General features: G+C 42.4%; 1 protein-coding gene across 1 annotated transcript in view; it reads right to left on the reverse strand.

The window, feature by feature from the left end:
- furina (furin (paired basic amino acid cleaving enzyme) a) overlaps positions 1 to 17,110 on the reverse strand; it is a gene marked incomplete at both ends in the record, with an annotated part of 75,289 nt that overhangs the window by 29,945 nt on the left and 28,234 nt on the right. The window contains one exon of the mRNA XM_079997415.1: positions 15,987 to 16,085. Within this exon, the coding sequence (XP_079853541.1) occupies positions 15,987 to 16,085 (99 nt within the window). The remainder of the gene's footprint in view (positions 1 to 15,986; positions 16,086 to 17,110) is intronic.

A 17,110-nucleotide genomic window follows, 5' to 3' on the forward strand; every position in this document is an offset into this window, starting at 1 on the left:
CCAGATGTGCAGCTGCCTCAATCGGCTAAACTTCACGTTGGCAAAACGTGAGGAGGGCAGTGGGCCTCATACAATGCATTGTTTTTTCGTGTTTAAAAAACTGTTCTTAAGGCAGATTAAATATTTTTCTCTCATCTCAAAGGTATTTCTGATTGCTGCGTTTTAAGGTCATTGGTCCCCATATGCACCATAACAGCGGAGACGGGTGATGATTATGCAGCTGTGGGATGGCGATATGAATGTCCTCATCGTGTGCACCTGGGTGGCAGGAAGTGAGGCACCTGTTCACCTTGACATGACTAACCATGGATGACCCAACAACCATCACAGCGGAACAGCCAGGACAACTGCCCTCAACAGCCGCCTCAGAGAATGTCCCAGGGTGCACACTGACAGAGGAGCGAGTCGGCAGTCCAAGGTGGTGCTCGGCCGCAGTGCCAAGTGCCTCCCTTGGTGATGGACGGACAGCTGGGCAGAATGCCCAGGCATGGACCCAGAGGAGGAGGCTGGCGGCGGTGGAGAGTGCCTCGTGCCCTTGATGACTGAGATCCTCCCCCCAAAGGGAGGAACTCCTGCATATCCCTGACATTGATTGTGGGCTCCAAGGCGTGGAATCTGTTCTCCAGCCGGAGAGTCTCCGGCATAGAGCGGCACAAGGAGCGTTGCGTTGCCGGGGCTCTGGGGTGGCGCAGGTCTGGGGAGTTGGGCCGTGGATGCTTTATCACAACCATGGATGCTTTTATCGTACTCACGCAGGCTGTGGATGTCTTTAAAGACCGTGTTTTCTAGAGCGCAGAGTCTGTCGACCAGCGCAAAAAGTTCTCACAGCTGGAGGGGGTAGGCATCGACGCCGGCATAGTTAGCAATATGCTATGCAACAGGCTAACTAGCAGTAGCGGAGTGCCAGCCAAGCAAAAGTCTGCATACCAAAATCCAAAAAACAGTTCATGTGAGGGTCAAAGCCAATATAATTATAATAATATCACAAAATCCATAATTCTAAATCAGGTTACGTTAGTCTCACATGGACGTGACATGACACACATTGACTACATGCATATGAACCAGGGTTTTCTCATATCTTGTGAATTGTAATTGGTAATTTTTCACTCACATAGTGTTTAAAATCCAAATATCTTTATAATGTCATACGTCTACATTGGCAGAGCACTCAGGTTTTGCTACAGAGCCAAGAGACATTTTGTGCTTTGCTCCACTTCATAGAAGTCTATGGAAGTCACACTTGTCTAGATGGGAGATGAACCATCCGCACTCTAATCAAGGTGCCAATCCATCACAGATAAACGGGACAATTACCAATGACCTTGGTTATCGTGCCATGGCGGGACCTGCAACGTCTCCTGCAGACAAGGTATTACATGGTAACATGGTTCACTGCAAGATCACTTAATCACAGCTCAAGCACCATGCAGATTAGCTCACTACGCAGGTTGCACCGTTCTAAACAAAGAAGCTGTGTCATAAACTCTCATTAGGGGTCCAGCAAGATGTGGAGGACCACTGTTGCTTTTGTTAATGAAAAACTGACATCAGTGGTGTGTGGATCCTCAGATCTGCCGCACTCGCAGACAAGATGAATAAAATGTGTCTTCGGGGCAGTTCCCACAGACTATCATCCAAGTTTGATCGAGATCGGTCCATAATTTAGTAAAAAACTATTTTTAACGATTGCCACAATATGCGCGCCTTCAAAACTGACGGCGCACACAGGTCACATGATAGCATTGCAGTCTACAATTTGGACCTCACTAAGATAGCAGCACGTGCAGATGTAACTGACGTCAGGACTTTTATGGATGTCAAGGATCCGACGAACCCACAGACAATCTGAAGTGCCAACATGCTGTCGTTCAAGTTTCATCCAGATTGGGGGTTCAGTATTGCGGAAGTTTGTGATCAACAATCACAACCTCAGCAAGATGGCACCATTAAAATAGAGCGGCATAGAGCTGACGGAGTAGACGGATCGCCACACACAGATAATGTCGCGATTGGACTTAAACTAAAGGAGTATAAGATACAAACTCTTCCCCATACGAAGTTACAAAGTGACATGTATCATTTTATTACTATCAGCCTTTATTATGTTTGAGAAAAAAAAAAAAAAAAGAAGAAGAAAAGTATTACCAGAAGAATATTGGATTAAACAAAGCATAGTGTATGTATGTCAAATATATACGCTTCTGGGGACAACTGACAAGCACCAGAGTAAGTTCTACAAAATAAAAACCCAATAACATCATTGTCAGAATTCATAGACTTCTCAGAGATATCAATGTATACAAACGTCCTGAATTACAATTACTGGTAACAATAACCATAAGCAATTACATAATACAAGGAAGGCATTTTATTGTGTTCTGAAACATTTTCATTCTTTTGTTCAAATGAAAACAAAAATGTGTAGCCCACTACATGCAATTAATTTCATTATATATAATTTACAATTGAAGTCGGCTCACTCACACATTCGATCTACAAGGCCTAATTTAAAAGTTAATTCTGACTTTGGTTTCTGTGCTGAAGGCTTGTGGGTAACACGGACACCGCACTCTCAGACGTGGGGATTTTTTGTTTCATGTAAACCTTGGAAAATAAAATTAAATAAATACATCTACATTAAAAATACACTATTTTTATTGGTTTTGTTTGGAGAAATGCACAGCGGATCCAATGGAGCAGACGACCATATAAAGAAATCCGTGAGTAGCTGACGTGAGCTTGTGCAGAGACTACAAAAAACCTTTGATAACCGAGCGGACGGACACCTGAGCATTTTCTTCAAGGCGTTTACTTTGTCAATAGTTTACCTCATTATTTGACACTTTGGCCGTGTCTAATATAAACACTTGACATTGTAACATTATATTTGACAGAAAATAAGGAAAAGCATAATAATAAGTACTTTAAATAAAGCTAAATATCAACTATAAATGATATATAAAGTGCATTTCTGTATACAGTCCATCTGTTTGAGAGACACCATCTACTCAGCATAGATGACATCATGTTCTCCATGTTAAACGGCATCACAAGGACATGTTGTCCTTTGTGATGTTGCACTTTGTGAGGAATATGCACAAACTGACAATAAATTAATACGCACCTGCGCCACGAGCCAAGAAGAACAGTTGGGAATGGTAAGTCTGGAATATTGTATATATAATAAGAAATATTTCAATTTTGCGACCAACCTGGACCCAGTGCATTGCTGCCTGCTGCTTTATTTAGGGGTCCTGCCGCTAAACCAAGTGAGGCGACGTTCCATGGGAACTCGGAAAATTGTAATTTGTGTCGGTATGAAGTGATGCTGCGTTTCACAGGAATTTGGAAAACTCTAATTTGTGTCGATAGTCGCCCAGGTCTGTGATCTTGGTAAACCCCACTCACAGTGAAGCTGTGAAATGTTCGCAAGTGTTTGAGTAAGTGAACATATTTGTGGTTAATGGGGGTTTCCAGTTTATGTTGTGTCGTAGTTTCCATTTTTTGGCTGGTTTTCACACACAACGCACATGGACCCTGTACGTTCTGCCTGCAGCTATATTTATTATTATTATTGGGGGTCCAGCCTAAAGGTTGTGAACCCTATTGTTTTTGTTTGGATCCATTATTACCGGTCAAAGTGTTTGGCGCTCAGAAACCGTCAAATCCACCCACGGACACAAATGATTAAGATTTGTATTCGGGGGGGACCACACACGTTGTGGTCCAAGTTTGATCCACATTGGCCTACATTTCGAGAAGGAGTTTGTAAAAAACAGTTGTTCTCATCTCTGTCAGCGATACCAAAAGGTCACATGAAAACACTGCAGACTACAAGAATTGTCACTGCGCCATCATGGCACGACAAGGCACAACTGGAGGCAACTTGCAGAATGCGCAATGGCTGCTCGCCGATCAGATATGTTTCATTCAATTAGGGAAAAAAAACACTTATTATTGGTTTTGTTTGGTGGAACGGGGTCAGGGACAAACGGGGATCGCTCTGATTGTGCAGAGATTGCTGAACAGGGAGATGAGATTTTTATATTTTATTTTTTATACGAAGGTTGAAAATACGGGACAATTAAAGGAAAATATTTAAACAGGAGGACGTGGAGAGAATGATAAAATACGGGAGGGTTGACAGGTATATGGTTAATGTCATATAGGTGCCAGTCCCAATCTGGGAGGTCCTGGATTATGCTCCGGCAAGATCCGGCACAAATAAAGCCCTGGTTACGTTTCATCTTGAGCGGTAGTTAGTTCTAACGTTAACAAATTTTTCAGTATTGCGAATAGGGTTTGTACATTGTTTCGTCACACCCATTCACCTGGACCCCGAGCATTGCTGCCTGCAGCTATATTTAGGGGTTCAGCCCGAAGGGCAGGAAACCTGTCGTTTCTGTTCAGAACAAAATGGGGGTCGAAGAGCTCAGAAACTGTCGAACCCACAGACACGCATGATAGATACAGTAGCTGTATTCGGGGCAGTCCAGAGACGCTGTCATCAAAGCTTGATCAACATCGGACTGGATTTGTGGAAGGAGTTAAAAATTGTGTTCTTTTTTTCTCCACCCCTGTTAAGATCACGTGAAAATATTGCAGACTACTGATGGGTCACAGAGTCACTGCGTCCTTACCTCAAAGCGTCATCATTGCGGGACACGGCACATCCCAGGCGGCACGCGAGCAGATGCAGCGGCTCTGTGATCTCAGTTAAACAGCAGCGTTTGTTATTTTGTGTGTGTTAAGTTTACTAGCTCAAGCACTGGGTGCACGTATACGCTACGTACAAGCCAACTAAGGGAGTAATAAAAGGAAAAAAAAGCGAACTAAAGAAAGCAAAAGTGGAGCAAGGGAGCCAGCCTACGAGCGAGGCTACGGGCTAATCCACGCAGACCACGCTAATCCATGCAGAGTCTCTTCCATACCAATTCCCTGTCACTCGTTAACGAGATGAATGAACTAAGACTGAGGATTACTTTGCACAACATGGATAGCTGTGTGACTGTCATTGTTATTATTATTCTCTGCTGAAGGTGCCTGGTGCTCAGAAACCGTAAAATCTATGGACACGAAGCTTAGATGATAGGTTCGACACGTTCCGAAACTAGTTAAAACAAAAACTGGGATTCATCGGCCAGATGGTGGCGCTACAACAACCACTTTCATGTTTTGTCTCATAACTTCTGAACCAATGCTTGTAGATACGAGAGTCTTGCATCCATGGATTCCTTGGGTCAGAGTCTATAACACATGCTCCGCATGTGTCGTAGACGTGTCATGATAGATTTTCCACCATTTTTGAATTTTGTCCAACACGTTCACCAATATTGGACCACAGCATGTCTGGACTTCCCCAAATACAAGTTACCCAATGGATTTTTGCAACGCCTCATAGTTTGGCCACAATTAATTTTCAAAGTTCACAAAAAATGTCTGGGCGAGGATTATTTGACATAATCTGCCATAACTCATCAAGGCATTGTGCTATCAACATCGAATTTGGTAGATATGTGCAGGATATGACTGAGGCGCTGTAAAAAATCTGGTGTAATTTCAATGGTTACATCTCATCCGGTGGACATTTGCGTCATGATTTTTCTGCCACTTTGAGTTTAGTCCTTCCCTAGGCATTCCTCCTACAAATTTGGTCCAAATAAACAAAATGGCCACCATCAGCAAATCAACGTAACGTTGCAGCGTAAATTACACAAGGTTAGCAATGGCTGCTCTGCATAAAACCTACAATTGGTCAACGTCAAATGTGGGCGGAATCGTCCATTAGGGGGCGCTATACTGCCATCTTCTTTGCCATTTGGCCGTGACATCCACACTACACTGCTTTATGTAAAAATAAATAAATAAATAAAATCTTTCTCTGGAATCCTTAAATGGCAATTATGTCTTAATTTTGTCTTGAAGTGATCCCATTGTTGCTATTGATGCAATTGTTGCAACTAACCTGGACCCTGTGCATTGCTGCCTGTACCTATATTTAAATTTAGAATTGGTTTGTACACAAATCCGTACAAAAAGTAGAACATTATCTTCATTGCCGACTTCCCAGAACAACCAACAGTAGTTATTCATCAAAATGCACCATATTCTCCTTTAAATGTTAATCTGGGAGAGTTGAAACGTTTAAGAATAATACATGCTTACAATTTTAGTATTTTGTCAAAGTATGTCAAATGAAAGATTAGTTAACAATAAATAAGATATTAAATAAATATTTTTAAATTGCACAAAATTGTGTGTCAGGCATTGATTTCTGAGCCAACATCTCATACACTGAATAGGAAGGTTGGTTTTGCCCTTTTCTAGGCCCCTTCTATCAGTTAACTGCCAGTTGAGTTACTCCTGCAAATTGCTTCAATCGTACAATTGCCTCAAAGCATTAAAAAGTATAAATCCTGGGGTATATTTTGTTTGGATGTGACAACAGAAAACACACCACTCAGCCCTTAGCAGTTTGTATTATCTCTCTATCAACGTTGTCTGGGAGATGGAAGGCTGAGTGCTTTTTCCATCTGGTAAGAGTATTCACATACAAAACTCATTTAAGGTTTGGAAACACGCCACACGGTTGATGTTGTCCTTCAAAAAGGAGGAGGAAGAAGATGCTGCTTACACACAAACAGTAGTTCTAACATCCTCTGTCTGAGGTTCAGCTGGGGCCTAGTTACATATAGACACTTGGTAATAAAGAAGGATAACACCACAGTAGCTGTAACGTCAGCATGGGCCAGATGAACATATTCCAGACCTGCCACTATTCTTGCTACACAACAGATAGACAGACTTTGATATTGTTTGTCCAGATAACATTCTGACGTCAGCACTCTAGTTTCTCGGCAAGAGCCACTGGGATGCGTGCGGTGACAGATGGCAAAGCAGAGAGCAGCATTGCAGAGAAGTTGCAGGGAGGGGAGTCTGGTTGGCAAAGGTGGGGAATGTTAAATATACCAAGAGGTAAACATCTGAACTGTCTGTTGCGTGATATCAGAAAAAAAAGGTACATTCTGGGACTGATTCATGTGTAATAAAAAACCCTTACAAAATATATCCAAAGTGCATATTATTGTTTATGCAGCATGCTTCAGAAAATTTATACAGTAACATTTCTAAACGCTGAAGACATCCTTACATTTTTATTCATGATGGAAATGTGAGGATGGTGCAGATGTGTTTTCTTCCCCATAGCTTTGCATGCATCTTAGATTATTTATAAACGGGATCAAGAGGCCTCTGTCAGGCCAGCAACGTTATAAGATCTGGTGGCTGTTGAGGGTGTTTAGTCACTGGAGACTATCTGAGGTTCAAGACATGTTGAATCTTTAATTTGGTGTTGATCTACCTTTATCTTAAAGCTGTGGGCTGGCCCCATCTTGTAACAAAGAATCATGTGTTCATAAAAAAAACAACCAATAAATTCGGTATAAAACGTCTACTAAAAATCTGCAGTGCTATGCAGATTATTTTGGGTTGTGAAACTGGTAGAATGAATTAATGATTAAATTCCTAAATTATGAATAAATACATATCAATAATAAATAACATGAATAATATCTTTGTTGTTTATACTGACAGGTGCTTTGATAGAATGTTTTTTTTTTTTTGGTTGCTGCAACGGATCACATTTATTAAGGGATTGTATGTTCAAGGACTTTGGGTAAGATCACTTGCAAGGTAAAAATATACTGGAAACTCGCAAAAAATTCCTTAGCTAAGCCAGGAGTACTTGGCATTGGAGTCTACACTCTGAGGTATTCTGGCAGAAAAGGAATTCAACAACAGGAAATGGAGCTGCGGTGGAAGAGGAAATCCCAAAGAGGGAGTTGTGGGAACTGTGCCAGAGTCGCTAAGGGTGGACAGGAAGAAAAGACAACGCTTCCTCATATCTATCCAATTCTGTGTAGCCACACAGCTTGACATCCAGACTTTTGACATCTGGAATATAATTTTAGAATTAGCAGAGCGCTTTATTATAAATCTCAAACTTGAATGAGCAATGATTTTCTATTCCCAGTGTGCGTGTTTTCTCAGATCCAGAGGTTAGGAGTTAGGTTAGAAACTGTATTTTGGGTGGGCCGGCACAAAATTGGGTGGGCCATCTTTTCCCAGAAAAAAAAGGACTTCTATAAACTTAGAAGTAGAAAAAATATCAAACATAGACAAACTGAAAAAACAGTGACAATTTCACTTTGGAACATTTTGCATTACAAAGAAAATAACAGCCAAACACTGCTCATGCTCAACCAACAGGGCTCAGTCTATATAGGCTGTAACAATATAGAGTCGGGACTGGGGGTTCAATGGGGGCTGGGCGTTTAGAGGGGACTGGGATTTCAGGAGGGGTGGGCTCAGGGGGGGTCTGTCCTGCTGACATCACCCCCTGGGCAGGATTTGATCCAATGACCCTCTTTTCCACACCCAAAGCATTCCATCATGTCAGATGTGGCATAAACGGTGTAATCCATTCACCCGATTCTGTATTTCAATGTTATGTTCAGTTACGCTGCATTGTTATTTTTTTTTTTTTTTTAAACCATATAGACTTGACTTTTAAAACTGTAAAAACGTGTTTATGCTGAGGAGCTTTGCAACCAAAAGAAATCGATTTAAGGGGGGAACAATCTGCCCAAACCTGGCTAGCTCCTTTCCTAACATTTCATTAGTGATGAATGGGGGCACATTGAAATTGGTAATTCTTTTGGCAGGGTTCGTCAGAGGGAGAGCGGGGATGAGAGTGTAACAGATGACGACTCGGCTTTTCACCAAACTGCTCACTTTATCCACATTGTCCAGAAAAATCACTACCGCGCGGCTCATTCTGGAAGCGAATTTGACAGAGGAGTAGCCCACCTTCTCCCCCGCTGCCAAACCTCACTCTTCCACGAAGCGGCTGATCGCCGGGGCAAGCTTCACCGCATGCCTCACCGCAGCAGTCATCTGCCCAGCAGCACCACAACAAACAAACTAAACTAGAACAACGATCACACAAAGCACAAAATGAACTACGCGTGGGAACGCAACAAAGCCTAAGTAGAAATAAAAAAAAGAAGAGAAAGTTAGGGGGGAAAAAAAAAAAAAAAAAAAAAAAAACACTCCGGCTTTGAAGGTGGTTCATCAATTGCAGATAAATCGGCGGGTGAATTCATATCAGGCTGATCGCAAGAGAGCACTGGAGTCGGGGAGCAATTACGTTCTGAACAGGTGAAGACCTCCTACAACTTGTTTCCACAGTTCCGTTTTAATCAGAAGACAAATGAAACACACAATAAATCAACAATTAATCAAGTTTACATGTATTTCTTTTCTTACATACATTTTAATATTTTCTGTAACAAAATGTATTTTGATCAAACTTGGCTTGGTGGGCCTGAGTGCCAAGTGAGTGGGCCCAGGCCGACCTAGGCCCACCCACAGCTACGCGCCGGGTCAAGGCCAAAGGCAAAGAGTATGTTACGGTTAACACCGGTGTTGTCATGAGTTTATTAAGCAGCGGGAAAAGTTCCTCACCGTGGCATCCCTAGTTCTCAATGGCAGGGGCATTGTGACAGCTCAAAGAGCAGCCCACTCTCCAGACTATGTGAACAAAAAAGTGTTTTTCTTCGCAAATCAAGACTCTGCAGTCTAACAATGGCATAGCCATCAGTGCTGAAAAAAAGTTGAGAATCGTGACCTTAAAATCGAAAGTCAAATCAAATTGCGACACCCCTAAGAACAATAATGAGTGAGCTATATAAGTAAAAATAGATAGACAGATAGACAGACAGATAAGGAAGGAAGGAAAAAAGGAAAGAAAGACTATTAAATGAGACAAAAGTGTATTGTGTATAAATATGCGTCATCGCAGTGCATAGCTAGTAACAAGCTGTTGGGAGATCTTCACATTACTGCCAAAATGTAGGACTGAGCGGCTACATCGTATCATTCGTCCGACCCAGGCCGTCATTCTGGGGAAAGGGAGGTCAGACAAACAAGTGATTAGGGGCTGCCAATGACTGGAATTGTTGTCTTTCGAACCCCATACGGAGAATTTGATCTTTTCCAATTCCAAAAAAATGCATTGTATCACACAGCCATGTCACAAGTGAAAGCCATAGTCGGGTATATCTTGGCGAGTCTAGATTTACTGTAGGGTGCCCATGAACTATTTTGAATTGTATGAGTTAAAATTTTGATGAGCAAGATTTATTTCTTCTAGCGCCTCAGACAACCAACCGTCAGACATGATAATGCCCAGTTCTGTTTAAATCTTAAGCAAGGCCGGACGTGTTTCTGGAGCTAGGAGGTCATATAAAACCAAAATATGCCGCCTAGTCATTTTCATCATCGGCAGAAGTTAATCAATTGCCGATGGGTGGGGGGCATCTGGAAATGAAGGTGTGTTTGATTTGAGAAAATGCCAATTTGAAAGTACCTGAAGATGTCAAATTGCTGTAGGTTGAAGGCAGTGCACAGCTGAGCGAAGCTGGGGAATGTGCCTTCACTGTAGAGATCACCAATTGTGCCAAGATCTAGTCCGTCCCAAAGAGAGAATCTGGCATCAATATAAGCAGATTTAAATCGCTCATTATTACATATTTGGGTGACAAAGGCTAGCATGTTCCAGCCAAAGTGTTGCTTGATGTGCTGCCAGAATTTCAAAGTGAATATGACTATCGGATTATGTATGTATTGTTTAGCTTTAAGTCTATTGGCATGGCATGCCAAAGCTTTTAAGGAGGATGAGTAACATGAGTGTAATTCCAGTTGGCACCACTGAGTTTCAGGATAGAAGACCTAGTGTGCAATTTTTTGCATGTTGGCTGCCCAGTAGTAAAAATGCAAATTTGGTAACCGCAAACCTCCCTCTGATCTATTGCTCTGTAATAGGTATTTTCAAAGCACTGAAGATTTATTGCCCCATATAAAAGAGGAGAATACACTAATGCACTAATGCTAATGCTCTGAAAGAAGGACTTGGGGAGGAAAAGAGGCAAACATTGAAATAGGTACAGATATCGTGGGACAATATTCATTTAATACATTGTATTCTCCCTGCCAATGATCTGTGATCTGTGATATGCGATCTGCAAGTTGTTCCACTTTTGAAGATATTCTTTAACTTTTGTTGTTAGTGCAGAGAAATTGCTGTCAAATAGTAAGAATATATTTCTGGAAATGTTGATTCCTAAACATTTAAATGTTGCTGGGGAAAGAGTGAATGTTAAATCAGACTGTGTAATATCCTCTGCCAGCAGATTGATGGGAAAAATCGCTTTTTCCTCGACACTCAAGACCTTTGGTACACTCTCTAAAATATGAGGGATGGCTCTTTTTGGGTCCAATAAATAAAGAAGCAGGCCATCGGCATAATGGAACACTTCATGATATGATTTGAAAATTTGTTCCAGGGATTTTTTTTTTATTGTAAACATGATGACCACTACGGTTTTTAAGCCGTGTCATCTATGTAAATGTAACTTCTACGTATAATGTGAATGTAAATAACATACGTAGTGTAAATATGTCTAATGTAAATAAGTTGAATGAATAATTAACACACATGTCTAAGGTGCTTCGGCTCCTACACCAACACAGACCTTACTTGGGTGGGCCACCCAGGCATATTAACGGCCGCCAAAGTATATTTGGCTACCCTTTAAGCATTTAAAAAAAAATATATCTGTCTGAGGGAACAACGCCATCTGTGATGGATATTACAAGACACAGACAGGGTTCTCTGCAGTGCTTCAAGCAGGGAGTGATGCGGCGTTCATTGGAATTGGGAAAACTGTAAGTGATGCTGCATATAGGGGAACCGGAAAACATCGTATCAGCACTAGCTATTTCCCAAATTGTATCAGCCCAGAATTTCACAATCGGTGTAAGCCTACTATTGGGTATTGTCATAAATTGCCAGCCACTATCACATAGCACCCAGTATTATTACAAATAGTTTCTACAGGAGTACACGTTGGAAAGTAATATCTGAAAACGTGAAAAGACTGAACTATGTAGTACTGAATTGTGGAGTTAGCCCGCTAAACTGTTTTTGTGGTGCAAATTTTTTGGGCGGGCCTAAATGAGGGACGTGTGACATGAACGCATTATGCCCCTGCACTAATACTACATAAAGGTAGAGCGCATTTGTCAGTGGTTCTCTCGCTCAGTCGCAACGAGGTACTATAGCCTACACTAGTACTACTTTCAGGCTATGGCGCCTTCGTCCCTCAAATGCAACTTCCCTGGATGCCAGAATGTATATTACAGATCGGTGTCAGATTTTCTGAAAAATCTGAGCATTGTAACGGTGTGCCGTGTAAGTGCCGTTCACCGTGTTCTGAAACCGACTGTGGGAGCGGAAAGGTGAGAGTAGGCGGAGGGAGAGAGCCAATCTTGCCCTCTCTGCTCAGAACTGTTTTGAGCCCCTTTCACACATAGTTCCCAATAAATTACAAGGATAACCTTTCCGGCACCGCTAGTGATTTCCACTATTCACACATGCAGCTAAATTCCTGAACATTTTCGTCTTGTGCCTTTTTACACATGCCATGCTAATGCTTGAATAGATGGGGCAAGGGACGGTCCAGCAGAAGTCACCCGGTGGCGTCCTACTACACCACCCAGACCAGAGAGTGACAGAAGGGGTCATTCACTTGTGTGCAAAAAAGGATGTCTGTGGACATAGCAAGCAAATAAAAAATAAATGTCTGAAATAAATCCTGAAATAAATAAACGCCCACACACGCACCAGCAGAGGTGGAAGGATCTTTCATTCTGATTCATGGGATCTTTCATCATTTTCATTGCGCTGCGGAGTTTCATGAGACCCTCCTGTCTATTTATGCACCAACGTCGGCAGCGGAAAAGAGGTATCAGAGAGCAGTGCACTAGTACAACCGTGCGCAGTCCCTGGTTCCAGACTCCCGTGATGGATTTCCTGTGTTTTTATTTTAGATCTATTTTTTACATTGTTTGTTTTTTTCTTTTAAAAACACAACTGAGTTAAGGGACTGCCCCATCCGTCCCGAAGAAAACCTTTATGTCCCCACTGTCCAGTGCCGCACACACGTCTCCCTGTTGCTTTCCATTGCTATGGAACTTCATTTAGTAAAAACTAGATGATCTGTGTAAATATTTTACTTGTAAATAATAAATCTTGCACTTCTGTAACAGGGAGATCGCATTTGCCCCATTACATAATGTTCTATGCGTGCGCACTTAAAATAAATAAATAAATAAATCGATCAATTTTAAAATGGAGCCCCCATCCCTTTTCTCACCCACCCACCAACACCTCCCCCTGTGTCCAATGAACTGCAGGTATAATACAATTTTTGAACTCCAGAAGAACATCAGAACATGTCTTGGCACCATATTCTTCTATCTCCTACTTGTAAAGGGTGACTAAGAGCATTCAAATTAACAAGCCTAAAGCTACAATTATGTGAACCAACTGCTGGAATTTTAAGTGACATGGGTGCCACACCAGACGTCACGACACACAACCAGCCACAACCCACCCTCACAAATGTGGCCGTAGCATATACAGTATGCAGAGAGGCTGAAGTGACAGTGAGAGAGCGCATTGGTCTCGCCATCTACTTTGGCGTAGCTCATGGCCGACAAGCCAGTCAGTGATTCACCAACAGGCCCGGTCCTATACAGAGCCAATACAGAGTTAAACAGGCTTTGAGTTTTTAAAGATTTTTATGTATAAAGTTGCTTAATGCGAATTCAGACTATGTGATTCTCGGCTGATTTTCCGCCCGGCAATGGGTTTTTGGAGATTGCTGAGCCAAGCTCCAGATCGGAGGAAAATCATAGCACGCTCCCTTGAGCAACGAGCGTGTGGTGTGAACTGCTCACAGCACGGCGAGATATCAAGCATGTTTAATATCTGGTCGTGTCAGGATCAAGTCTGGAGAAACGCGACGAGCTACAGCCAATGAGCGCAGACACGGAGTGACAAGTGGAGGGGAGGAGCCGAGAAGGGGAGACGGAAGTGCACGGAGCAGCAGCCAGAAACACACAACATATCTATTTTGATTTTCTTCTCTGGGTTTTTAATATAATACAGACTCGTCAGGGATTCCTCAAGAAAGATCTTGTAATGTGTGACCCTGTGTCGCCGATCAGTCATGTAGTGTGCAAACCACAAGACTGCAAGATTCCCGATAGCAACAGAAAATTGTGTAGTGTGAACAGCACAGCGATCTGACGAATCTGAAAGTCATGGAGTGTAGCCAAGGCATTAACTGGTTTGATCAGATTCTAGGCTGTATTTTAAGACATTTTCCCCACTGGAAAATGACTACCTGTTGACTAGGCTGTTGAAAAAGACTACCATATTCGTACTCACGTGAGACCATGGGAATATGTTCTGATGGCACACTGTGGTCAAAGCGAAAGATTTGCTGTCCTTTTAAGACAGTCTCCTTGACGTTTCCCTGTCAAAGAATAACCGTGTCCCGACGTGTGTAAAGGCCAGTCAACCAGATGAGTTGCATCTATCCATCGTAACATTGGGCTAGAGTCTGACAAGACTGTTGGAAGCCACATACGTGAAACCACAAACATCGGGCGACGTAGCCTAGATGAAAAAGTTCTGTTCGTGGGTCCAATAAAAGATATCAAATCGGGTTGAACAGTTCTATCCAATTATCCATACGTGTGATAGCTCCAAAATTGACAAGCCCAAAGCCTCGTGAGGTTACGGTTTATGTCCGCCCAGGGATTTGACAGCCATAGTTAGGTAAAAGTCGCTGGTCAAGTGTTGATTGAAGAAACGCTCTGCATCCTCCGCATTGTTGAATTTATATTCCACTTGTTGGTGGGTGAAAAAGCACAGAGGGGTAGCAGAGACAGAACTTGATGGCCTTTTGATGTGGTTTGGTCTCGACAGAGTTGAATGTGGCTCGCTTTTTCGCCAATGCGTTGCTCAGATCCGGGAAGGCGAAAATGTTGTCCCCGATATATGAGCTGCCTTTCCCCCCCCCCTTGCAATAACCAGTACTTGCTCTTTCTGTTGGAAACTTTGACATGAAGGTGGCAGCTGCTCGCCCCTCACGTCCCTACGGCAGATGAATGAAGCGAAAATTATTTTGGCGGGATCTGTTTTGGAAGTCCTCCGTCTTCACCAATACCTCCTTTATTGTCACTGTGGAGCTTATTCGCCTGCTTTTCTGAGCGTTCCAGCCCGATCAGAGAGGCAAACTTCCATTTTGGGGATACGAGGCTCATAGGCTTCAAGATTTTTTACATTTTTACATACCGCATCCAGTGACAGATTTATAGGCAGGAGTGAAGCTTGAATCCCGGACATGATAGCTGACCATTGTTTTTCCAGTTCAGATGTGAGCGCAGAGATGGAAAGCGTCATGGACTCATCTGACTTCCCCGTCATTGGTATTCTGATGCCAGCATTGGCTAGCTTGGTAGGCTCGGAGGCAGTCTTCCCTTTTCGTGATGTCGCTTTTTTCTTGCCCGTCATTAGTGAAACAACTTGTTATCTTACCTCACTGCAGTTGAACAGGTTCACAGTTTTGTTACTTGAAGCGATATGTATAAATAGATGGAATCGTGCTCAGAGCTCCTCTCCACACATCTGCCCTAGTCTGTTGCCATGCCGGAACTCCCAGCTACGTCTTCTTAATGAAATTATCCGAGCCTATCTTTCATGTTAATTTCTCTCTCCTGTTATTATTGCTGCGGGTCTGAAGAATGTGCCTTACTGCTAAATGATGCTAATATTGTCCTTCAGAGTGCAATGCTAATGAAGCATTGCTGCATTCCAATCCATGACAACTGGCATACCATTATGTTGCAGTGATGCAGCAGGACCCTGAGCCTAACTACTTGTGCTATTCCATTACTGGTTGCACACAGATATCAGTGGTATGGCAGTTGATTAAAAAAAATAAATAAAATTGTAACAGGAGACAACATAATGATAAAGTATCATAAATCGCTTTGCTCAAATTCCATACCTTTGGTTCACTTTGTAGACGGGCATGTGTCTCACTGTGATGAGACAGCGACCTCTTCACCACTGTACGGTGCCGGAAGTGATAGTAATCACCAAACACCTACAAACACAAAAGACATAGCATCATTTATCACAGAGAAACATTTCAGGGTTGGGTATTTGTCCCTTTCTTGCACAGAGACACCCCCACAGCTGATAATTCAGTGGTATATCCCCATTTATCTTTAATTGGCCCGTTTGATGGCCATGCTGTTATTTTGTTATTCAGGTGATCATTCAGTTTATGGGATTACACAAGTATTATGAAAAGTTCAGTACCACATTAAAACAAATCAACCCCAGTATTTGCATAATCCAGAACTAAAGAACATTTAGGGCACATCAACTGTTACGTGAGCATAACACATTTACTGTCAAATAGAAGACGTCCATTTTCCGCTGGACTTGAATGCAAGTCCAGCGGAAGGACAAACTATGGTGCTACAGTGGCAGCCAGCCATTTTTTGTTCAAATCACCAGGTACATTGTAATGACTTAATTGCCTTAAGCTGCTTTCACACATGAACTCAGGACAATGTCTGGATAATTAGGTCCGGACATTGTCCAGAGTTGTCCTTTCACACATGTAGCACACAACCGTGATTGTCCGTGTCAAGACACGTTCACGCCTACTGGAAATACTCCCGTCTGGTTAAGCGTTTCACCTGCACCTTGGTCCGGATTACCCCTGGGCCACAGCAGAAGCAACACGTTTGCGTTGCGAAAACGCTTCAGATACACTGCCATGTTAATCAATGTGGAAGGTTACACCAAGCAGTAGCATCAGCGTTGCAAAAGCGGCATAATTTACACCTAGGCTCTATTTTTCCGGGCTGGACGCGTAAACTGGAGCGTAGGTTCCCATAGGGGTCCATTCAAAAGATGTATTTAGTCAATATATTCAATTAACAAGCCTGGTATGCATCAACCACAAATATATATTAAATCGCTGATGTCAGAATCAGAATCAGAAATACTTTAATAATCCCAGGGGGAAATTACTTTTGTTACAGCTCCAAATCTACATACAACATATTTACATACAACATATAATAATTATTAAGAAACATGCAGGCCGAACATGGA

This window comes from Zeus faber, assembly GCF_960531495.2.
Source record: "Zeus faber genome assembly, chromosome: 3".
NCBI lineage: Eukaryota > Metazoa > Chordata > Actinopteri > Zeiformes > Zeidae > Zeus > Zeus faber.